Consider the following 26,192-nt stretch of genomic DNA (forward strand, 5'->3'; position numbering starts at 1 on the left):
TGCCTATATTCTGTTTCTCTTTGTATCATATTCTGTATTCATTTGATATTATTTGTAATATCTTCTTTCCTTGTATAGAGTCGTGTGTCCTGTATAAGTTTGTGCTGTAACCTTGATGAAGTTAAGCAATTGAGAAGAAAACCTTTCATTCATATCACTATTGTCATGACAAACTTTGTCATGGCATCAGAGCCAGACATAATATAAAGCCACTTCCGCTGCAACAAAACCGTCTGTGAAAATCTTTTCTTCCTGAGTTTTCTTTACCTAGTTCTTTGAAACCCTCAATATCAGATCAGAAATCTGAGTTATCTCTTGTATCTTCTGTTACATCACCTCATCATGTCTCGAGAATATTCTTCACCTATCACTGTCAAGTTTGATGGAACCAACTACAATCACTGGTCGTATCTCATGAGAAGTTTCCTTAAGGGAAAAGGAATGTCGAAATATGTGGATGGCACCGAAACGAAACCAAAAAGCTCTGGCATTGTTATCAAAGATGCGAGTAAGGAACCAAAAGATTCTTCATCACAGGATCCGAGTGAAACCTGGGAAGTTAATAATCACAAGGTTATTATATGGATAAGGAATACAATCATCACATCCATAAGTATGCATCTCATAAGTTTTGAAGTAGTCAAGGATGCATGGGATTTCATCGCAAAAAGGTATACTCAAATTAATTTTGTCCAGCACTATAAACTTGAGCAGGATATTCGTTCCCTGAAGCAACAAGGTGATCAGTCCATTTCAGATTTCCATTCTGAGATGTCACTCATATGGAATCAACTGGAGATCATGGAATCTAAGTGGACTGTAGATACAGAAATCTGGCAGAAATATAGAGAGGAGTCTAGACTAGTTCAGTTGTTGATGGCATTGAGAGAGGAGTTTGAAACTGTCAGAGCGTCAATCCTGCATCGTTCTCCTCTCCCAACTGTAGAAACTGCCCTATCTACGCTTATTACTGAAGAGACTCGTAAAAGGGTTAAACTAGATGGTCACACCGTTCTTGCAGTACCAACACGACCAAGTTACAACTCTCAGTCCAACAGTCAAAGAGGTTCACGTGATTTTTCTCAGATCCACTGCCACAATTGCAAGAATTTTGGTCATATTGCAAAGAACTGTACGCTTCCCTCATCTTCAAGTGATGCTCAAAGCCTGACAAGTCAAACTGCACCTCCTGGCACACCGCAATGCAATTACTGCAAGGCTTTTGGACATCTGGTTGGGAATTGCACATCACCTTCATCTAGAAACATGAGATAATGAAGGAGATACAATAACACTGTTCCAGCACATCTGTCTGCAGCTCCAGCTAATATCTCATTTGGTTTGGAGAGATCGCAAGATGCAGTTGCACCATCTACAACACCCAACTTGGCTGAAATTCAGGAAATGCTTAAACAAGCTTTGTCCATTGGTAATAATTCCACAGTAGCATCTGCCTTTTCAATTCCAACAGGTATAAACTCAGCTGAATGGTTCCTTGACTCAGGGGCATCAAATCACATGACTTTCAACTCAACTTTGTTTGAACAAAAGCATCCTATTGTTACACCTAAGATCCATAGTGCTGATGGTACAGAAATAACAGCTAGTCATATTGGCCACATTAAAATCTCTGACAACATACATATACAAGATGTGCTTCTTGTGCCTCAAATCAGAATGAATCTTATATCTATTGGACAGTTACGTAGTCAGGGTTTTAACATCTATTTCACTTCTTCTGGTTGTTATATACAGGATCCCAGGACAAATAAGCTTGTTGGGATAATCCGTAGAGTTGGTCGTCTATACCGTTTGGAGTCTCTAGTTATTCCTCAGCAATCCAAGAAAAAACTTGTTGCTGCCTCTGCATCTACTTTACCTTCCACGGTATTACCATTTATCTCTTGGCATTCTAAATTAGGTCATGTCTCATTCTCCCGTCTTACCTACATGATTAATAAAGGGTTATTAGGAAATATAACTGTAGACAAGAAACCTCATTGCATGGCCTGTAAAATGGGCAAACAGTCTGCTCTTCCATTTAATAAAAGTATCACTTCTTCTAATGCTCCTTTTGATATTATTCATTCTGATGTTTGGGGTAAGGCTCCTTTTTAAACAAAAAGAGAAGATTTGTACTATGTTATTTTCATTGATGATCACACTCGATATACTTGGATTTATCTTTTCAGCACCAGGTCAGATTTCCTAAAAATTTACACAGATTTTTCTAGAATGATCAAAACCCAATTTGGAAAAACCATCAAGACTTTCCGCGCAGATCAAGGTGGAGAGTACATATCCAACCCTTTCAAAGAATTCTTAAAATCAGAAGGCACTCTTCTTCAGTTATCTTGTACCGAAACTCCAGAACAAAATGGTGTGGCTGAACGAAAACACCGTCATATTATCGAAACAGCTAGAACTCAGTTATTGTCCTAGTCTGTACCTTCAAACTTTTGGGGTGAATCTGTTCTCACCGCAGTCTATACCATTAACCGCATTCCTAATGTGGTTATAGGAGGTATATGTCCATATGATTGCTAATATAATAAGAAGCCAACTTACTCTGAAATCCATGTTTTTGGATCAACATGTTTTGTTCTTCTCTCTGAACGGGAAAGAAATAAACTAGGGAAAAAGAATGCCATTTGTGTCTTTTTAGGTTATGGTATAGAACAAAAGGGATATAGATGTCATGATCCTGAAACTAGAAGACTGCGTATTTATAGACATGTAACATTTTTGGATAAAATTCCATTTTGGTCTCTTCCTCGTAACAAAAAATCCTCTCTAGAAAACTTCTCTTATCTAGATCCTTTTGAAGAAAGTTCAGTTGAAAAATTCTTTGTCGCCAGAAAATCCTATAGTTCATAACTCCTCTGAATCTGCAGAAGTTTCTGAAGTTGAAGCCACAACTGATCACTCTATGGAATATCCTGACATTGCATCTCCAACTGAGGATCTTGTACCTGAAGCTGTTTCACTACCTCCACATAGAAGACGACCACCAGCTAAGTATTCTGATTATCATTGCTCATTGACAACTATCTTGCCTTTACATGAACCTAAGGGTTATAGGGAAGCTTCTCTCATACCAGATTGGCAAGGCTCAATGAAAGAAGAGCTGACTTCACATAGACTAGCTGGTACATGGGAAATTGTGGATTTACCTCTTGGAAAACCTGTAGTGGGAAGTCACTGGGTTTATAAAATCAAGACTAAATCAAATGGTACTTTGGAACGCTGTAAATCTCGTATTGTGGCTCAAGGGAATACACAACAATATGGAATTGATTATGAAGAGACTTTTGCTCCTATTGCTCGTATGACAACAATGCGTACACTTCTTGCCGTGGCTGCTGTACGTAATTGGAACCTTCATCAGATGGATGTTAAAAACGCATTTCTACACCGGTAATTACAAGAAGAAGTGTATATGCGTCCACCACCAGGTTTACCTCACTCTCCAAATCAGGTATGCAAGCTTCGTAAAGCACTTTATGGCCTCAAACAAGCACCTCGTGCATGGTTTGAGAAATTTTCTGCTGTTGTTCTTCAAATTGGATACAGTCAGAGTCCGTATGATTCATCAATGTTCGTCGGAAAGTCTAAAAATGGGATCATACTTATTCTTCTATATGTTTATGATATGATTATCACAGGCAGTGACACACAGGGTATACATTCCTTGAAATATCATCTAAATTTATGCTTCCAAATGAAAGATCGGCCATTTGAGATATTTTCTTGGAATAGAAGTTGATAAATTTTCTGAAGGTTATTTTATATCACAAGTTAAGTATGCAACTGAAATTCTCAGTCGAGCTGGTCTAAGTGACAACAAGGTCGCAGAAACACCTTTAGAACTGAATGCTAAGCTCAATCCTTTTGAAGGAAAAGCCTTACCTGATCCAACCTTATACAGGAAACTAGTGGGTAGTTTAAATTATTTAACTATCACAAGACCGGATATTAGTTATGTTGTTCATGTAGTAAGTCAGTTCATGTCAGCTCCGCGTACCACACACTTTGCTGCAGTTCTCAGAATTCTCCGATACATCAAAGATACTCTATATCAAGGATTACAATTCTCTTCACAATCAGAATTGCATCTTCATGCTTATGCAGACTCGGATTGGGCAGGTGATGTAACAGACAGAAGATCCACTTCTGGTTATTGTATGTTTCTAGGAAACTCTTTAATTTCTTGGCGAAGTAAGAAACAGTCAGTTGTCTCTCGATCCAGTGCTGAGGCAGAATATAGAGCTATGGCTTACGCTACCTCAGAAATAATTTGGCTACGGTGGTTACTTAGTGACATGGGCATTCATCTGACAGAGTCCACTCCTTTGTATTGTGACAACAAGGCTGCTATTCATATTGCTCATAACGATGTCTTCCATGAACGTACAAAACATATAGAAATAGATTGTCACTTTGTACGACATCACTTCAAGAAGAAATCTATCTCACTGCCGTATGTGAAATCAGAATTTCAGCTTGCAGATCTCTTCACCAAGTCCTTGCCATCTTTTAGACTAAAGTTTTTAGATGACAACCTCAAGATGTGTTCTATACCATCTTGAGGTTGATGGGGATGTTAAAATATATGGCATTTTTTCTCATATTTTTGCCTATATTCTGTTTCTCTTTGTATCATATTCTGTATTCATTTAATATTATCTGTAATATCTTCTTTCCTTGTATAGAGTCGTATGTCCTGTATAAGTTTGTGCTGTAACCTTGATGAAGTTAAGCAATTGAGAAGAAAACCTTTCATTCATATCACTGTTGTCATGACAAACTTTGACATAATGATGTACCAAACTTTTCAGAGAAGGTTTTAGAATGTGTTTAACTTACCATACAGACTCGAGCAAATTTTATATATGACTTTGATATATAGTTTTGGGGGCAAGCAAATGAACTGTGAATGTGACTCTAGATTTCCTTAATCATTTCAGATATCCTCCTCCCCAAAAAGAAACATGGTTGTAAACAATGAAATACCACATTAAATTTCAAATTAAAAAACAGTATCACTGCAACATAAAACACGTAGAAAAAGAAATGAAGAATCATGGACCCCGGGCAACACCAAAACAAAAGAATCCACATTTTTGGTCCTCTGGTATCATGCCTCCTCCTTTACTGGTATCAAGAGCCTCTAACAGCCTAACCACCTCATCCATATGTGGTCGTTCTCCTGGGTACCCATTCAAACATCTCTGCATGATGTTTGTTAATGCACTCGGACAGCATCTCGGTATTTCTGGTGGTAAACGCTATGAAAAAACCAAAGTAAATTACGCACTTGTCAAGTTCATGGGATTGCCAAATGACATAAACATGCAGTCAGTATTGGAGAATGAAATATAAAAGTACATTATATCTTGTGCTGCTTAGGAGCAGTAGCACACTCCCTAATGTTAGCTGCTCACAAACAGTATGTGGTAAACACTGACAGAATAGGTATTGAACTTACCAAAGATGTGTATCCAGCTATTAATGACAGTACTCAGTACACTAACCTTTTGGACAACTGCAGATGATACTTCGACCAAGCTTAGATCAGGATACGGCATATCACAGCAGTAGATTTCCCATAGGCATATGCCAAAGCTGTATACGTCGCACTTTCTATCGTAAGGATCGCCACGAAGAACCTAGAAACAAGGAAGACTTAACATTCGGGTTTTTACATAAGAGTGAGAGTTATTTACATAACATTTTGATAACCAACTTGTGGTAAACCATTTGAGTTCCAAGGTGCCAACTTGTTTTAACAAGTTTATTTTTAGAAAACATTTTATTTAAAAAGTTTGAAGATTCTTTTTGCACACTATGACGAACTATAGTTAGTTATGTTTATCAATTGAATCGGTTGCTAAATTTCAATTTCAAAATACCTCAGGGGCCATGTACCCGAGGGTACCTGTTGCACCGGACATATCGCTCGGATTTTGAGCTTCCACACGAGCAACACCAAAACCCGCAATTTTTAAGGTTCCGTTAGCATCCAATAACAGGTTTTCAGTCTTAACATTTCGGTGGGCAATATGCTTTGAGTGCAAATAACTCAAACTGCAACCATCAGAAGACAACAACCCATCGATTAGGAAATAACCATCATGTATAATGTTTATGATATTTCAAAAACTTCAAATAATACTACTCATCCTCTGGCCAGGTCCAATGCAAGTTTTATCACAATCTTATATGGAAGTTTCTTGCGGCGGTTTTTTATCAAGTAATTCTTCAGTGTTTCATGAATATACTCCACAACAAAACAACATGCTGTTGCAGGGAGGGAGCCACTACCACCAGAATCTCTAGACGGAATTTCAAGATTTGAAGTTCCCATTGAAGCACCAATAAACTGTAACCAAGAAGATATAAATAAATACTTGATCTTGAGGTTTTAACAGTAAAACCAAAGTTAACATGGAGGAATTCCAACCCCACTATAACCTAGCTCCAAGTCACTCTGGTCTGAATAACAAAGGCACGAGAGTGAAAGTAATCCTTTTATAAATTAACCAAATAAAGGTTACCTTTGTAACATTAGGATGGTCAAGATCATGCCAGATAGCAACCTCTTGATCAAATGAAGCACGACGAACAGCGGTTGTGGCAATACCATCCGCGCCCCAATCCAAAACCTTCACTATAATATTGAAACAACACTATTTGAGACATCACACCACAAATATGGGAAAAAGAAATAAAAATAGACGCAGCGCTGGTAGATCATGAAGATCCTGGTATACTTCAAAAAAAAAAAAAAAAGATCCTGGTTAACAATAACATCGTTATATAATTATTTACCGCCTACTAGCTAGCATAATATCTTGGTTATCACTTTTGATGTTTTTAGGGAGGAAACAGGAGAAAGATATCTCAATACCCAATATAAATATTGAAACACGCACTCAAGGAATGAGGTAAAAACTAGGATTACTAGAGTTTGCATGGTTTGATAACTAATTTGCATAATAGGTCTTAAAATTGCAAAGTATGGTCCTACGGAAATTCAATACTTGGAAAAAGTTGGGTCAATGAGTGCACATGGTTCATTCTCAACTAGGCTGTTTCATTACAGGACCTCCGCGCAGTGAAATGACATGCATGCCACACCACGGAGAGCAATTCTTGTTTTAAGAAAGTAGCACGACACCTAGTCCAAAACCATCATGGATTTTTTTTTTCTTTTTTTTTTCTCTAAGCAAGGAGAATTAATAGGAAAATCAAGAAACCATCATGGATTCACGGTCACAGACTCCCAAAACATTACAAAGAAAAGAAAAAAATGTAAAATCATCAAACCATAATTCAGCTATACAGTACCATGCATAAGTTCTACTGTAAGTAAGCACCTTCATTTCTTTTTCCATCCGCAAAGGTAAAAGAATCTTATAGAAGGCCTACCAGTGGTACACGAAAAGAGTGTCAAAAAGAGGTTACAGATTCAAGCACGATAAGCTCGAAAAGAGCCGCAAGAAAAGAACAGACTTTACAACCCAAAAGCAAAAGTAACTGAGACTTCTAAGTTAAGCACCTTCATATATATATATGGAATATGGTGCAAGAGAGAAAAATTACCTGCAACATCTTGGCCATCATAAACACCTTTAGAATATACACTACCATAACTTCCATGAGCTATAACATCCTTGATACACAATTTTGACAAATCAATCTCCCATTCTTCCGTTGGTATATACAGTACCTCTCTTCCCCTAGACGAAGAAGCCCCAGTCAAGCGCATCTCCAACTCAGTATCGGAATTTCTCAAATTAATCCCATCAGCTCTAGCCATCATATCTTCTTTACGAATACTCCCCGAACTTCCAGCATCAGATTTCTCAACTTCCTTGTCAGTTTTAGTTGTTTCCATCTTTATGAATTCAAATGAAAGCACCAACTAAAATTCAATCAAATCCCTGCAATAAAAAACTGTGAAATTTCAAATTTCAATTCAAGAATCCAGTTAATATATACGGGACTGAATAAGGAAAAATTCAACAACATCAAAATTCAACTAAATAAATTTAAAAAAAAAATCAAAAAATAAAGGACAAAAAAGTTTCGCACCACCATAGATGGTAAGAATACATCAACAAGATATAACTAATATAATTAAAAATCAATAAGCTACTGCTACCTCTTCCACAAACAACAAGTGCCACCAAGAACTAATTCCCAAAACCATTCCTTTGCTTTCATTAACTAATTTTATTTAGTATTTCCACATTGTAAAGTTGGACAGCACCACCAAAAGTTTCAAGATTGTTATACTTTCATAATAGAAGATACTTTGCCTTATTTACGGTCACAGGATATTCTCCTTAATTGACCAAAACCATAATAATATATATGGCCATTATCTCTCGAAAGGGGGTAAGGGGTGTTTTACCAAAACTCTGACATGGTATCAACCTACTAGCCGATTCTCTTCTTCCTCTTCTTCTTCTTCATCTTCTTCACCAACAACAACAATGGCAGGAGATAAAAAGACAGTCCATCCGGCGTTTGCTATTAACAACATCAAAACCCTAATCCCTATTATCCTAGACATCAAACAGGATGAATACTCATCTTGGATTTTTCTGTTTGAACTCCATCTTCAGGCTCATCGCCTTCTTTTTCTCATCAATGGATCCGCACCACCACCAGATGTTGATGCCAACACCGTGCTCCAACTTGACGTTCTCTGTCGTCAATGGATGTTCTCCACAATGGCCAAGGATTTAATGATCACCGTCCTAAAATCTGGCAAAACTGCTAAAGAGATTTGGAATCATCTCAAGAAACTCTTTCAAGACAACAAAGGTAACCGCACTGCGACTCTTGAACGTAAGTTTGTCAATCTTAAGTTTATTGATTGCACTAGTATTGATGGTTACTGCGATAAGCTTAAATCCCTGTCTAATCGATTACTTGATCTTGACTTTCCCATGGATGATAAACGACTTGTGATTCAACTTGTCAACGGCCTTTGATGAGTGCTAAAAAGTGCATATTTCTATATCTTTTTGTTGGCATTTAACTCATCTTTTGTGCATTAATTCTACATTTTATCCCATATTCTGTATTTTCTTTGTTTTCAAGAATAAATATTTTTATTAACTAATTTTGCATTTTTAGGTAATAAATAAAGTTTGGATGAATAGCGGAGCAAAAAGAGCAGAAAAGTGGTGGAAGCCAAGAGGAATCACACAAGGAAGCCGCGAAGAATGTTGTGTGAAAGACCAAAAGGCTAGAACTGGGCTTGAAGAGGAAGAATTGTTCTTAAAGAAGATATGGGCTTGGCATACCCAAGGCCCAAAACCCTCACCCAAACCCATTTCCAATATCCATACCCGCCTTCATATTCAGCCGTCGGATTGGATCATCTCAGCATCGTACGGTCGCTTCATCATAGTGCATCAAAATCTGAAGATCCTGTCTAACACTACAACACCTAACCCCATCGGGAGCCATCAGTTTTGTTGTGTATCACAATCCTACGGTAGCTGCAAGCATTGCCATCTCAGCCGATAGATTCGATCCAGATGTGTCGATCCAACGTTTTAACTCACTGGACATCGAATTCTGATACATCCGCTCAACACCCTAATACCTAACCCTATTCCTACCCAACAAACACCCCCTCACTCTTTTTTATCGACTCCATCTTCTCTTTCTCCCCTCACCTCCTCTGCAACCTCCATGTCCGTCACCATCTCCTCCACCCGCTATCCCAACTGCTCCGCCATCACCACCATAATTACCACAGCGTCGAACAATGATAACCCATCATTGTTCCCCTCTCCCTAGTCCGTCTACTTTACTTATTCCACACATTTTCAACCGAAACCCTAAAGTGTGAAATAGGTAAATTTGGTCGATCTAGAGGCAAATTGAAGGTATGGGAAGCAAGAGAAGACTAATTCTAAGCATGGGTTGAAGTTTGATTGGAGTCAGAGATTAGGTAAATTTCTAATTTTAATTTCTAAAACCCTAATTTTTCTGATTTGGGAAATTTTTGGGGGAAATCAATTGAATGTTAAATTGAAGTATGAGATAGTCTATTAGGGTTGTTATCAGAGTTAGGTAGGATTTTTTTTTGATTTAATTTGTATTTTCACCAAACCCTACTTGGACTGATGTGGTCCTGTTTTGGGGAAAGTTGGTTTGTGTATAAATAGGGATGATGGGTGTGTGTTAGAGGATATGCCTGGACTAGCCAGTGCACCACCAAGAGGACTGGACTAGCTAGTTCCTCAATTGTTCATGTTTATGTTATGTTATGTTCTTATGATTTGTTCTTAGGATAGTCTCATTCTAGTGCACTGTTGAATGATGTATTGCTAGGATAGTTATCTTGATGCCTGTTTTGCTTGAGCAATGGGAAGTAATCAGTGCTCTGGTATGCCTGTGATTGACTGTGCTGTCAAAAGACAGTCAATACTAGGGGCATATCAGTGAGCAAGCTGATTTTCCTCCCATTATAATATATGCTCAAGGTCTTCAACTCAACCTAAAATTGCATTTCCTGATTAGGACACAAGGTGGAAATCAGTGCACAAACTCCTCCCTGCCCTTGGCTTACAGCCTTGGTTCTTAACTGTTTTGCCATATTGCTTTGCTGTTTTGGTTCTTAAATGTCATGTCATTTGCTTTGCTTTGTTAACTGTTTTCCCATCTTTGCATCTGCCTTATTGCTTTGCTTCACTGCCTTGGCTTGCTTTGCCTTTGCCACTGCCTAAATACCATTGTATATGCCACTGTCACCTTTAACTCACCTTGTGTAGGCCCTGTTTTGCTCTCTTTGCTTCATTGTGTCATTGTCACTCATTGCATTTAGATTAACTAGTTTAGGAAACTTCAACTTACACACCCTAGTCCCTGTGGATTCGACCCGTATTTGCACAAGCTACAACCGACACCGTGCACTTGCGGTTATAACATGTAGGCTTCCTCTTGCTCTTATTTTCTGTCCCCCTTGCAAAGCCTACCAAGTTTTTGGCGCCGTTGCCGGGGACTTGGCGCTGTGTGTTGATTTGTTCTTTGCTGTTTTGTTGCATTCACTTTCATCTTCATATTTGCATCATAGTTCATTGCATTTGCATCTTTCCCTGCATTGCATACTCATTTGCATATTGTTCACTTACATTCCTGCATCATAGCTTGCATCTTTACTCACTTTCTGCTTTGAGCCAGCAGGTACCTGCCTATCCTGCTGCTTTTGCTGTGGAGCTGCTGCTGCTGCTGCTCTTGTGCTTGCTGTACTCCTGCTCTCCTGCTGAGCTGCTGTGCTTGTGCTGCTGTGGTGCTCCTGCTTGTGCCAGGCCAAGACTGTTGCTGATCTGCTGTGGCCCATGATGCTGCCTGTTGCTGCTAATTGCTGCTGCCTTCTGCACCTGTTGCTCTGCTGTGGCCCTGTGAACCTGCAAAGCCTGCTGTTGTGTTGTTGCTGCTGCTGCTGATCTGCTCCTGCTGCTAGGCCTGAAGTGGTTCTGCTGCCATTCATAAGCCAAGCCCAACTGGGCCTCAACAAAGACAAAAGCTTAGGATGATCCAAAGCCCAACTGGGCTTTTGCAACCAAACTGAGCAGCTGGGCTGTGCTTAAGCAAGTAAGCCTAAACCCATTAAGAGAACCCAACCTGTGGGCTTCCATTTTTAATTTGTGGGCTTGTAATAATTTTTTCCATTTTTCTGTTGGGTTTGTAATTAATTTCTTTTGGGCTTGTTTGTTTAATTTCTTGTGGGCTTGTGGTTTTAGATTGATTTGGGCCTGTTGTTTTAATTAAAGAAAACTGAACTTTTGAAAGCCCAGTTGGGCCTCATATTTTAGTTAGTAGCTAGCCAAAGCCCAACTAAATTTCTGGGACTGTGGGCTTAACATCCATTTGAAAACTAAACATTTACACTGTGGGCTTGACCCAAAAACAGAAAACGTTTTCAAAGCCCAGTTGGGCCTCGACCTTTGGCTATTTAAGAGCCCAAATTTCAAATTGTTACCTGGGCTTGTTTCTGAACTGTGGGCCTGAACCAAAGTTCAAGTGGGCCAAAATTTCAAAATTCCAAAAATCAACAGTGAGCTTTACTCACCAGCAGTGGGCCTGTTTTTCAAAAACGTAGCTGGGCTTCGCAAAACCCAACAGTGGGCTTGGTCTCCTTATCCCATTAAAAACCAAATGTTTTTCTCCCATAAAAACCAAAGTTTTCCAAATGTTTCCCTAAAAACCAAAATTTTTCTTTTTCCCATCAAAACCAAATGTCTTCCGACAAAACCAAATTTTTCCCAAAAAGTCCAATCCCATTAAAAACCAAATTTTCTTGTATAAAATCTAGTAGATAGTTTCTTAGTTAAACCTTTTGTTTCTTTTGTATATATAGTGCTAATCCAATATGATCTCGGCTGAAAAAATGTTGGATTTTTGCCCTGAATAACGGAGTTCTAATCTTGCTTTCGCCGAAATCGGGTATTCTCTTTCCTTTTTCTCTACTCAGCATAATCCTCTCCATATGTTGTATTATAATTCTTTACATCTTTTGAAACATTGCGGACAATGTTTAGTTTAGGTTTGGGGGTATAGAGTAGATACCATGATCACATGCCATAATTGAAAACAAGAACTCCTTCTTTTTGAACTCTTCCTTTTTGAAAAAAAATGAAAAAATTAAAAATTCCAAAAAAAATTAAAAAATAAAAAAAAATCATAAAAATGGAGCTCATTTACCTTGAAATGTTGACTCTTGTGCATGTATGTAAACATAAGGATTCTTAGTCTAGATATTTAAGCACCCTGATTCTAGCACAATTCACATAGTGATAAGAAACTTGCACGCGCACGATCTACCAATACATGTATAGCCTCGAACTTCAAGGTGTTTGATAGGAAGTTAGATTGCCAATCACTTTAGAATACTGAATGAGACTTGACTAGCTTGTTCTTTGGTTGGCTGGGATAGAAGTTGGAGGATACGTTAAGAAAAGCAACCATAGAATTTGACCGGATGCATTCGATAAGGGCCACCTCTTGCTAAGAGTCATGTAATTATGTTTTTCTTTTTGTTCATGTATCAAAAGTGTCATTATGTTGTAATGATCAAAGTTATTTCTTCAAAAAAAAAAAAAAATCAGAAAAATTCATGAAAAAAAAAAATATCAAAAATAAAAAATAAAAAATAAAAAAAAATCAAGTATTTATTTATTCCATGTTTTTTCATGTTAAAGACAATAGTTCTCTCTTGTTCCAAAAATAAAAGAGAGTAATCAATGTAAATAAGAGTCATGTAAAGAGTCATCTTTTTGTTGTAAATAGTCTTGTAATAAGCAAGGAGGGTGCAACCATCGATGTATAACGCGGGTAAACTGAAATATCACCAACTCATTGGGTGAACATTCACAATTCTCGTAAAGCCGGACAGCTAGCTTGGCTTAGAATTCGGTTCTTAGCATAAAAACTATCTCTTGGTGGTTAGTAGTCATAACTTCAGGTCATTCTAGAAACATGTGTAGATACACTTTACACTCTTATCACATGTCTTTATTTGTTATCAGTGCTAGGATTGTGCCTTTGATAGCTATATTGACATCTCCATTTTGCTGTGAGCTTAAACTGACTTGCACATGTCACATTTGATGGAATCTGAGCTTATATTTTGTCCTAGAACTTTGTAGGTACGTTCTAAGCAAACCTTCACGAGACTTCACTCGTCCACTAGGGACACTTAGTGGTTTAAAAGGCTTAGTGCATATGCTAAATGCATTCGAGAGACCAGCGAAAGTGGTATAGGTAGGATTTCCTTAGTTTTGTTTTACTTGAGGACAAGTAAAATTCAGGTTTGGGGGTATTTGATGAGTGCTAAAAAGTGCATATTTCTATATCTTTTTGTTGGCATTTAACTCATCTTTTGTGCATTAATTCTACATTTTATCCCATATTCTGTATTTTCTTTGTTTTCAAGAATAAATATTTTTATTAACTAATTTTGCATTTTTAGGTAATAAATAAATTTTGGATGAATAGCGGAGCAAAAAGAGCAGAAAAGTGGTGGAAGCCAAGAGGAATCACACAAGGAAGCCGCGAAGAATGTTGTGCGCAAGACCAAAAGGCTAGAACTGGGCTTGAAGAGGAAGAATTGTTCTTAAAGAAGATATGGGCTTGGCATACCCAAGGCCCAAAACCCTCACCCAAACCCATTTCCAATATCCATACCCGCCTTCATATTCAGCCGTCGGATTGGATCATCTCAGCATCGTACGGTCTCTTCATCAAAGTGCATCAAAATATGAAGATCCTGTCTAACACTACAACACCTAACTCCATCTGGAGCCATCAGTTTTGTTGTGTCTCACAATCCTACGGTAGCTGCAAGCATTTCCATCTCAGCCGATAGATTCGATCCAGATGTGTCGATCCAACGTTTTAACTCACTGGACATCGAATTCTGATACATCCGCTCAACACCCTAATACCTAACCCTATTCCTACCCAACCAAACACCCCCTCACTCTTTTTCATCGACTCCATCTTCTCTTTCTCCCCTCACCTCCTTTGCAAACTCCATGTCCGTCACCATCTCCTCCACCCGCTATCCCAACTGCTCCGCCATCACCACCATAATTACCACAGCGTCGAACAATGATAACCCATCATTGTTCCCCTCTCCCTAGTCCGTCTACTTTACTTATTCCACACATTTTCAACCGAAACCCTAAAGTGTGAAATAGGTAAATTAGGTCGATCTAGAGGCAAATTGAAGGTATGGGAAGCAATAGAAGACTAATTCTAAGCATGGGTTGAAGTTTGATTGGAGTCAGAGATTAGGTAAATTTCTAATTTTAATTTCTAAAACCCTAATTTTTCTGATTTGGGAAATTTTTGGGGGAAATCAATTGAATGTTAAATTGAAGTATGGGATAGTCTATTAGGGTTGTTATCAGAGTTAGGTAGGATTTTTTTTTTTTTGATTTAATTTGTATTTTCACCAAACCCTAATTGGACTGATGTGGTCCTGTTTTGGAGAAAGTTGGTTTGTGTATAAATAGGGATGATGGGTGTGTGTTAGAGGATATGCCTGGACTAGCCAGTGCACCACCAAGAGGACTGGACTAGCCAGTTCCTCAATTGTTCATGTTTATGTTATGTTATGTTCTTATGATTTGTTCTTAGGATAGTCTCATTCTAGTGCACTGTTGAATGATGTATTGCTAGGATAGTTATCTTGATGCCTGTTTTGCTTGAGCAATGGGAAGTAATCAGTGCTCTGGTATGCCTGTGATTGACTGTGCTGTCAAAAGACAGTCAATACTAGGGGCATATCAGTGAGCAAGCTGATTTTCCTCCCATTCTAATATATGCTCAAGGTCTTGAACTCAACCTAGAATTGCATTGATTGATTAGGACACAAGGTGGAAATCAGTGCACAAACTCATCCCTGCCCTTGGCTTACAGCCTTGGTTGTTAACTGTTTTGCCATATTGCTTTGCTGTTTTGGTTCTTAAATGTCATGTCATTTGCTTTGCTTTGTTAACTGTTTTCCCATCTTTGCATCTTCCTTATTGCTTTGCCTCACTGCCTTGGCTTGCTTTTCCTTTGCCACTGCCTAAATACCATTGTATATGCCACTGTCACCTTTAACTCACCTTGTGTAGGCCCTGTTTTGCTCTCTTTGCTTCATTGTGTCATTGTCACTCATTTCATTTAGATTAACTAGTTTAGGAAACTTCAACTTACACACCCTAGTCCCTGTGGATTCGACCCGTATTTGCACAAGCTACAGCCGACACCGTGCACTTGCGGTTATAACATGTAGGCTTCCTCTTGCTCTTATTTTCTGTCCCCCTTTCAAATCCTACCAGCCTTCCGGAGGAATACAGCATGGTAGCCTCTTTTATCCAACAATCTATGTCGACGTTTGATGCCGCTCGATACCAGCTGCGTACCGAAGAGATTCGCCGCTCCCAACAGCAATCTCAGTCTGCACCTACTGCTCTTGCCGCTGCAGCTCCACCCACAGACCGCAGCAACCAGCGCTCACAGCGCGGTGGTCCTTCCAGAAGCGGCGGCCATCGCTCCTCTGCTCCAGCCACAGAACCTCCCCTGCTGCCAACGCCACCGCACCCCTACCAGATTTACGGTGCACCCCATCCAACGTACAACAACCACTGTCCACCACAATGGGCAGCGCCACCTTGTTCGTACCCTACAGCACCTCCGGCAACACCTTGGCATCCACCTCCAAGCCGTGGTTCCTTCCAAGGCCGTGGCCGTAATGGTCAGTCACGCGGTCGAACCTCTGGCGTTGGACGTGCACAGGCATATCTAACTCCATCCACGGAATATCTTCAACCCAGTGACATTGCCGAAGCGTACAGCTCCATGAGTTTATACTCACCTGGCGACGCTTTCTATATGGATACCGGTGCCACATCGTATCTCACTGCGGATTCAAGTACTTTAAATACTGTTTTTAATACTAGTAATATTCGTTCCATCTTAGTTGGCAATGGTGACAGTATTCCAGTCACTGCCTCTAGTACCAAGTTCATAGATATTCCATCCCGCACCCTAAAGCTCAAAGATACTCTTGTTGCTCCCGACATAATCAAAAACTTGGTTTCTGTTCGTAAATTCACCACTGATAATCATGTGTCTGTTGAATTTTATCCGTATGGTTTTTCTGTGAAGGATTTGAATTCGAGGAAGATTCCCCTTCGATGTAACAGTTCCGGGGAGTTTTACCCTATTACTGCTTCTGCCGTATCACCTTCAACATCGTCTCTGTCTCGTCCTATATCCCTTGTCGTGTGCTCTCATGATATTTGGCACAGCCGCCTTGGCCACCCAGGGAAATCTATCTTAGATAATTTACGTGCAAACTCTTCAATTCAATGTAATAAAAATCAGTCTACCAAACTTTGTCATTTCTGTCAAGTTAGTAAACATGTTCGTCTGCCATTTTTTGAATCAAATTCTGTTACTTTTGCTCATTTTGATATCATTCATAGCGACTTATGGACCTCACCATTACATGTTGAGAATGGTTTTAATTGCTATCTTATATTGTTAGACGACTTCACAAATTATCTATGGATCTATCTTCTCAAATTAAAATCCCAAGTTTATACCAAGTTCTTGGAATTTCGTTTTTTCGTTAAAACTCAGTTTGAACGAGAAATCAAATCTTTTCAGTGTGACATGGGTCGTGAATTCGACAACTCATCTTTTCATGATTTTGCTCACAAAAATGGGTTAGTTTTCCGTTTCTCATGCCCTCATACCTCCTCTCAAAACGGCAAAGCTGAGCGAATGATTCGTCGTGTCAATGACATCACTCGCACGCTTATGTCTCATGCATCGGTCCCTCCCAGATATTGGGCCGACTCCCTACATATGGTCGTCTACCTCCACAACATTATTCCTTCCAAAATCCTAAAATTCTCTTCTCCGGAGTCCATTCTCTATCAACGTCAACCAACATACTCTCATATTCGTACTTTTGGTTGCATTTGCTATCCCAATATTTCCGCTACCACTACTCATAAGCTTTCTCCTCGTTCCACTAGGTGTGTTTTTCTTGGTTTTCCAATACATCACCTTGGCTATCGATGTCTCGACTTAGCCACTAACAAAATCATCTTGTCTCGTCATGTGACGTTTGATGAAAACGTTTTTCCATTCAAGGACAATGTATCTATTCCATCAAACTGTCAAGACTCTCCTTTCGCACCATCTTCCACTCTTCTTCCCATTCGCTTCCGTTACCCAACATCTCCTCATCCTCCACTCCTAATCCCTCCTGTCCAGCCACCTTCCGCCACTACGTCAGTTTCTTCTTCCGCTACACAACAACGCCCAGTCGTTTCTCCGCCATCTTCCACCAATGCACATGCACCTTCTCCTGCAGTGCATCCCTACACACCTCCTCATCGTCGTTCTCCTACATCACCTCACCTCCACATTCCCCCACAGCAGCAGTCAGCTCCCACATCTCCTGACAGCAACACTTCAGTGCGTACTGTCACTGCAACAGCGCCTGACTGCACTATCCAGGCGGTCACGCCTCCATCTTCCGCTCCGCCTGGCACTCCGGTCAACTCCTCTCGCCCTGTTACTCGTGCCTCCCGTGGCATCTTCCGTCCCATTCACCAATTGAATCTCAATGTTCAGACACAACTACATATCTCCAATCTGCCAAAATCTCACCTTTATGCTCTTAGGGATCCCAACTGGACCAAGGCCATGCTAGATGAGTTTATTGATATGTTAAAAACTAAAACTTGGGACTTAGTACCACGACCTATTGGATCTCATGTTATTCGTTCCATGTGGTTATTTCGTCACAAGTTTAATGCAGATGGTACATTGCAGCGACACAAAGCCCGTCTTGTTGCCAATGGTAAATCACAACAGGTTGGAGTTGATTGTTTTCAGACTTTCAGTCCGGTTGTTAATCCTGCCACCATTCATACCGTTCTCAGCATTGCCACATCAAGATCTTGGCCGATTCACCAATTGGACGTCAAGAATGCTTTTCTACATGGGGACTTGTCTGGGACAGTTTATATGCATCAACCTCCGGGATTTGTTGACCCTGCTCGACCTAATTATGTTTGTCGTCTTCGTCGATCTCTTTATGGTCTCAAACAGGCGCCTCGGGCGTGGTTCCATAGGTTTGCGACTTTCATCACAGGTTGTGGTTTTCGGGGTAGTGTTTGTGATCCATATCTTTTTATTTACCGGTCCGGCCGGGACATTGCGTATTTATTAATATATGTAGATGATATCATACTCACTGCCTCTACTGATGCTCTCCTAGCCCGCTTTATCGACCTGATGAAACAGGAATTTTCTATGACTGATCTTGGCCCGTTACATCATTTTTTTGGGTATTACTGCTTCTCGTTCTTCCTCAGGGTTGTTTTTATCTCAGTCACTCTCTACAAAGGACATCATTTCTCGTGCATCCATGAAGAACTGCAATCCAGTAGCAACTCCGATCGACACACACTCTAAGCTCAGTGCTACTTCTGTACCAGCACTTTCGGATCCTACTTTATACCGCAGTCTGGCTGGAGCGTTACAATACCTCACTTTCACTCGACCGGATATATCTTATGCGGTTGAGCAGGTATGTTTATTTATGCATGACCCTCGGGAGATACACATGCAAGCCATTAAGCGCATTATTCGATACCTTCAGGGCACTATTGATCATGGTTTGTCTCTATCGGTTTCGAATATTTCTGGCCTCACCGCCTATTCTGATGCTGATTGGGCGGGCTGTCCTGACTCACGCCGATCAACATCTGGTTACTGCATTTTTCTTGGAGACAATCTTGTCTCTTGGTCTTCCAAACGTCAAGAAACGGTGTCCCGCTCCAGCTCTGAAGCAGAATACAGGGGTGTCGCTAATGCTGAGGGCTGAAACAACCTGGCTACGGAATTTACTTCTTGAGTTACATATGCCATTACAGCGGGATACTCTGGTGTATTGTGACAATGTGAGTGATGTCTACATGTCTGGTGATCCGGTTCAACATCAACACACAAAACATGTAGAGATTGACATTCATTTTGTTCGTGAACGGGTTCGTATTGGTGATATTCGTGTCTTGCACATCCCTTCCGAACATCAATATGCTGATATCTTCACTAAGGGTCTTCCAAGACAATTATTTATTAATTTTCGTTCTAGTCTTAGCGTTTGTTCCTCTCCCGCTCAGACTAAGGGGGTGTAATAGAAGATACTTTGCCTTATTTACGGTCACAGGATATTCTCCTTAATTGACCAAAACCATAATAATATATATGGCCATTATCTCTCGAAAGGGGGTAAGGGGTGTTTTATCAAAACTCTGACATTTCACATAGTTGATTATTAAAATCAATTTAAGAGATAAAAGAACCAATACAAATTGTTCAAGAGAATTCATCCATGTCTTCATGTATTGGTTCTTTTATCTCTTGAAAAAAAATATTAGTACTTGCTTTCTTTTTGGTGATTATGTATTTTTAACTTCTTCTTTTTATCTCTAATCCAGGAGCAATAGATGAATTCTCTAATTTTCCAACCCAAGATTCTGATTTTGATATAGTTTATGCAAATAAATTCACAGAAGAAAAAGAGAATGCTAATGACACTTGACGTACTCCAAAAAAAAAATCAACAACAATATTACAACGCCACAGGAAGGTATGGAATTCAAAAGTTTTAAAGATGCAAAAGAGTATTTATAGAGTATGGGCGTCAAAATGGTTTAACAATACGGGTTCGATCAACAAACAAAACTCGTGTAGGTGTGGGAGAAATGACTGCAGCTTATATGGTATGCTCACGAGAGGGAAAACACGAAATAAAGGAAAAACTAGAGGGAATAAATAAAAAAGGTCGACGCTGTAATACTATAAAATGTGGTTGTGACGCAAAGATGCATATTCTTTTTAATGAAGAAAACAATATTTGGACAGTGATGGCATTCTCAGATGATCACAATCACAAATTTGTATCGCCGAGGAAGAGAATGCGCATGCGGTCTAATAGATGCATGCCGAAAGGGGTGAAAGATATAACATAGGTGTTTAATTTGGAAAACATTCAGGTCGGAAAAGTTCCATCAGTCTTTGGTGGTTCAACGATTGGATTTAATAAAAGAGACTGTTGGAATCACTTACGTAATGTTAGGCATAAAAATATTGAAGTTGGTGATGCCCAATCTGTCATGGATTATATACATATGAAACAAAGTGAGAATCCACAATTCTTTTATCGGGTTCAAGTTGATGAACATGGTAGGGAAGTAAATTTTTTCTGGATAGATGCGAGGTCGCGTATGTCATACGAACAATTTGGGGAAGTAGTGTTCTTTGGCACTACTTACCGGACCAATAAGTATGGCATGCCATTTGCACCATTTACTGGGGTAAATCATCAGTACCAGACCATCCAATTTGGTTGTGCGTTATTGCAAGATGAGAGTGAACCTACTTTTATATGGTTGTTTCACATTTGTCTTGAAGCTATGAGAGGACAACATCCATCAGCGATCATAACTGATCAAGACGTTGTCATGGCTACGGCGATAAAGCAGGTTTTCCCGAATAGTCGTCACCATCTTTGCCTGTGGCACAAAAAATTTGCAGAGAAATTATCTCATGTATATTTTAAAAAGTCAAAATTCAAAGGCGATATGAAAAGTTGTATCCATCATACATACAAAATACAAGAGTTTGAAGAGAAATGGAACAAGATGATTGTAGAATTTGGTTTAACCCATAATACTTGGTTAAACGATTTATATATGATTCGAGAATCATGGGTACCTGTTTACCATAGAAATACATTTTATGCGGGTATGAATACGACGGGTCGAAGTGAGGGAGTGAATTCCTCTTTTAAAGCTTTTGTCTCATCAAAAACTAATCTCAAAGAATTTGCTGTTCGATATGTTCAGGCGTTGAAAGATATCGTTGATAAAGAAAATCTGGAAGATTTTGTGTCGGAGCATACCAACCGCCTTATCGAAGAAAGCAATTTGATACTTAATCATGCTGCTGAAATTTATACCCGCAATATTTTTAACAAGTTCAGCGATCAATAATCATTATATGTTGATGATTCATCCATTATCCTAAATGAGTTGGCACCTTTCAACCATCTTTTCAGAATGAAATGTGAGGGAATTGTATCCACATCTAGATTCATTAGGACTTTTAACACATGTTTGCAGGGTAAACCTTTGAATTGAAAATATAAGCACTCGCAGTATCCTTCATACGTACTTGGCTTTATTTTTACGGTGAAAGTTTGAGGATAACCAATCTTAGAAGTCACCGAAAAAGTTCTAAAATCATCATCTTCATCTACCTCTTCAGCCTTGAACCGTTAATTGTGTTTTTATAGGGTATCCTGAGCATTCTAGTGCTCATAGGTTTATGGTTGTGAGTTCTGAAGTTTCTGACATAGGGTTGAATACTATCATGGAGTCTAGGGATGCTGAGGTCTTTGAGAATGTTTTTCCTATGAAACGTGATTCTCGAAAGAGATGTTTAGATGATCCCCTAGAATTTCCATCATCCAGTCAGTCATTACCTTTAGAGGAAAATGAACCAGAAATAGAACCTAGAAGAGGTAAAAGGGTTAAAACTAAGAAAACCTATCATGGTTGCATTACATACCTAGCCGAGTCTGATCCTCAGACTTATAAAGAATCCATGACTTGTCCTGAAGCTCCATGGTGGAAAAAAGCTTCAATTAGTGAAATGGAATCCGTTCGAGAAAACTGTACTTTTGAACTTGTAGATTTACCTCCAGGGTCTAAGGTCATAGGTTGTAAATGGATTTTCAAGAGAAAACGTAATATAAATGGAACTATTGAAAAATACAAGTCTAGGTTGGTAGCGAAAGGCTATAAACAGATAGAAGGTATAGACTTCTTTGATACATATTCACCAGTAAGTAGAATCAGCTCCATTAGGATGTTAATTGCAATAGCTTATGTCCATAACCTACAGATACATCAAATGGATGTAAAGACAGCGTTTTTGAATGGTGAATTAAATGAAGAAATTCATATGGAACAACCCGAAGACTTTGTAGTTAAAGGTTGTGAGAAGAAGGTTTGTAAACTGAATAAATCTTTGTATGGATTGAAACAAGCACCTAAACAGTGGCGTGAGAAGTTTGATCATGTGATGATTTCTAGTGGTTTTAGAATTAATGAATCTGATAAGTTTGTTTATACTAAACTTGTCAAGGATGCCTGTGTGGTTGTATGCTTGTATGTTGATGATATGCTTATACTAGGTACAAACATGGATGTTATTAATACCACTAAGAAAATGTTGAGTGAGAACTTTGACATGAAAGACTTAGGCCCCGTTGATGTCATATTAGGGATGAAGATTAGAAAAACTTTTAATGGCTATAGTCTGAGTCAGTCTCATTATGTTGAATCCATACTTAAGAAATATAATCAGTTTGACTGTAAACCTGTTTTCACTCCATATGATTCTTCTTGCAAACTCATGAAGAATAAGGGTGTAGGTGTTAACCAACTTGAATACTCGAGAGTCATAGGAAGTATGATGTATTTGATGAATTGTAGGAGACCAGACATTGCTTATGCTGTGAGTAGGTTAAGCAGGTATACTTGTAATCCAGGGCAGAAACATTGGGATGCAATTAATAGAGTGCTAAAGTACTTGAAGTACACAATTACCTTTTGTTTGAATTACGAAGGGTATCCGGAGTCCTTGAGGGATTTTTTGATGCGAACTGGATAGCAGACTCATAGGAGTCTAAGTCTACGAGTGGATCTGTATTCACTCTAGCAGGTGCGTCTGTATCTTGGAAGAGTTCCAAACAGACATGTATAGCTCGCTCAACTATGGAGTCGGAGTTTATTGCGTTAGATAAATCAGGAGAGGAGGAAGAATGGTTAAGAAACTTTTTAGAAGATATTCCTCTCTGGCATAGGCCTGTGCCAGCTATATCTATACATTGTGACAACAAATCTGCAATAGGTAGAGCTAAGAATAGCTTCTACAATGGAAAGTCTATACATATGCATAGAAAACATGATTCTTTGAAATTACTAATCTCCACAGGTGTTATTTCCATAGATTGGACAAGGTCCAAGGAGAATATCGCGGACCCTTTGACGAAAGGTTTTCCCAAGGAGATAGCTAGTAAAGCATCGAAGGGGATGGGGCTCAGGATTAAATAATTAAACTTGCCATGAAGGATACTCAACCTTGCTGACTAGAGATTCCAATAAAAAGGTTTCGAATGAGACAACTAATTTATGGTGGGTAAAGGTAAACACTATCAAAGAATTTCATTCTTTGTCCCTTCCCTATGGTTTTGATGTGATAGTGTGACTGCATGTGGAGGATGACTTTTAATTAAGTCTTAATGAGTTCTATAGTTTCAATTTAAGATTGAAGTGGGGTGTAAAAGTAAACACTCTTGATGGAACTCACTTATATGAATGAGGAAGTGGGTCGCTTCCAATGAAAATGGAGCCGATTCTCTAAAGCATTTTGAGAAACATGATATGTCTAGGGCCAAAATGGACAAAACGGCACAAACTTAGCAACACTTGGAAGATATCATGCATGGATGTTATTAGAATTACACCAAACGCTAGCAGTTCAAGACATAGTTCACTGTCTAGCTAGTAGTTCCGGTAACTTCTCTCTAAGAAAGGTTCAAGACCTCATGGACACCTTTGCCTAAATGGTATTTTCCGTACTCTGATTTTTCGTTTTTTATCGAGATTTCATTCATCTGGGGGATTGTTAGAGAAAATGAGTTATTTAATAAATGATTTTTTGGTCTTGGTGTGGTTTGATCTCATGACCTAAGGGTATAAGGATATTCACTCATTTTTGAGTGAATAAAATGGAACCTTTAGTCCCACATTGTGGAAAACTAAAGAGGTGCTCCACTATATTACCATGTTCTCATGGATATGTTGTAAAACAATGTGGGTGGAGCGGGTGGCGCGAAAAATACATGTTTCGACCCATGCCCATGCTCGTGTACCAAGCACCAAGTCCGTGTCTACTTGAAATTATTTTTTTCAAGTTTTTAACTTGATAAATAATTTATTTAAGAGTTTTATTTATGGATTTTTTTTCTTTGGTTAATTGTTTTACAAGAAACAAAACTCGTTTTATAAGAAAAAACCTAAACCTAACTTGATTTGCAAGTTAATTTTCCTATAAATACAACTTGAAAATCTCTTTTCAAAACACACAAGCAGCGACCATCTCTAGGTCTACTTTTCTTCATCTTCTTGCTTTTATTTTCGTGCGGCGTTTTACTTCCATCCCCGTTGCTGAGTTTAAGAGTGGGTAACTTGTATTGTGCTAATACAAGTTATATTGGGCAGTCTTATCCTGGACACATCTTCGCATGTTGGGGTTTAGCATTACTTTAGAGTATACCCGCGAACTAATGTGTTAAGGACAGCTTGTTGAACCTGTGATTTTTCCCTCATCAATTTGTTCGTGGTAGAGTTGTTTGATACGGTTCTTTATATTTATTTTTTGATACATCTGACGTTTATTTTATTTGTAAGACTCCAACAATATTAACACATTATTATTCCCTGTAACAATGGGAAAGAACGACGTTGAAAGACCACAGAAGTGTAATGGAAAGGATTTCAAGAGATGGCAATCCAAGATGTTGTTTTATCTAAGCCATCATGAACTGGATTATGTACTTATTCCACATGATGAATTGATGAATGCTGAAGCTTTAACTGAGGAGGTGATCGAGTATAACAAGCGGTGTAATTTTCTGGCGAAAAATCATATCATGAATGGTTTGGAAGATACGATGTATGAGTTTTACAATGCTAAAGAAAATTTCAGTGCTTATGATTTGTGGACTGCGTTAGAAGCAAAGTATCAAGCGGAGAATGCAGGGAGCAAGAAATTTCTGGTGACGAAGTTTATGGACTTCAAGATGACGAATGATAAGCCTGTTGTTGATCAATTCCTCGAATTTCAACAGATTATTAATGAGATTCTTGCTGAAGGTATGGTCATTGATGAGACGTTTCAAGTATCTGCGGTAATTGAGAAGTTACCAACTTCCTGGTCTGAGTACAAGAAAAATCTAAGACATGAAACTGGCGAGATCAACATGGTTGAATTAGGGAAGAAGATTCAAGTGGAAGAGTTGCTGTGCTCCAAAGATAAGAACGTGTCTTCTGCAAGGTACATGAGTAATAAAGCTCATATGACTGAACATAGATCTTCCAAAGCTGGAAAAGGTGAGAGTAAAAATCGTAACTCTAAGCGTGGTCCTCCCAAGAAAGGTATGTTTCGAAAGCCAGAGTCTAGCATTACTAAAATTAAGGGTGCTTGTTATGCGTGTGGAGTTACTGGCCATATGGCAGTTCACTGTAGACATCGTAAGGACAAAAAGGATAATGCTAACTTGGATGGAAAGAACAAGGATGAGTTTTCTGCTGTAGTGTCTGAAGTTAATTTGGTGACCAATGTGATGGACTGGTGGGTAGACTCTGGAGCTACCAAGCATGTTTGTGGGAACAGAGACCTGTTCACCTCCTACCATAGGGTAGGGGAAGGCGAGAAACTCTATATGGGTAACTCATCTGCATCAGAGGTTGCAGGAAAAGGAAAGGTCGGTATGAAGCTCACATCTGGAAAGA

At 39.0% G+C, this 26,192-nt stretch overlaps 3 protein-coding genes across 3 annotated transcripts; 2 read left to right on the forward strand and 1 right to left on the reverse strand.

The window, feature by feature from the left end:
* Positions 1 to 5,081: 5,081 nt before the first annotated feature.
* On the reverse strand, positions 5,082 to 7,900 carry LOC113296185 (serine/threonine-protein kinase STY13-like). Its single transcript, XM_026544512.1, has 6 exons — positions 7,606 to 7,900; positions 6,558 to 6,670; positions 6,184 to 6,382; positions 5,913 to 6,088; positions 5,535 to 5,669; positions 5,082 to 5,288 (listed from the first exon to the last, which is right to left on the reverse strand). Exons 1-6 carry the CDS (start codon positions 7,898 to 7,900, stop codon positions 5,082 to 5,084), a joined length of 1,125 nt encoding a protein of 374 aa, XP_026400297.1.
* A 601-nt stretch (positions 7,901 to 8,501) lies between these two features.
* LOC113296186 lies at positions 8,502 to 9,005 on the forward strand. Its single transcript, XM_026544513.1, has one exon. It carries the CDS (start codon positions 8,502 to 8,504, stop codon positions 9,003 to 9,005), a length of 504 nt encoding a protein of 167 aa, XP_026400298.1.
* Positions 9,006 to 20,312: 11,307 nt separating this feature from the next.
* On the forward strand, positions 20,313 to 21,602 carry LOC113296187 (protein FAR1-RELATED SEQUENCE 5-like). Its single transcript, XM_026544514.1, has 2 exons — positions 20,313 to 20,330; positions 20,604 to 21,602. The coding sequence occupies exons 1-2, from the start codon at positions 20,313 to 20,315 to the stop codon at positions 21,600 to 21,602; spliced, it is 1,017 nt and encodes a 338-aa protein (XP_026400299.1).
* The last annotated feature ends 4,590 nt before the right edge of the window (positions 21,603 to 26,192 follow it).

This window comes from Papaver somniferum, chromosome 7 (assembly GCF_003573695.1).
Source record: "Papaver somniferum cultivar HN1 chromosome 7, ASM357369v1, whole genome shotgun sequence".
NCBI lineage: Eukaryota > Viridiplantae > Streptophyta > Magnoliopsida > Ranunculales > Papaveraceae > Papaver > Papaver somniferum.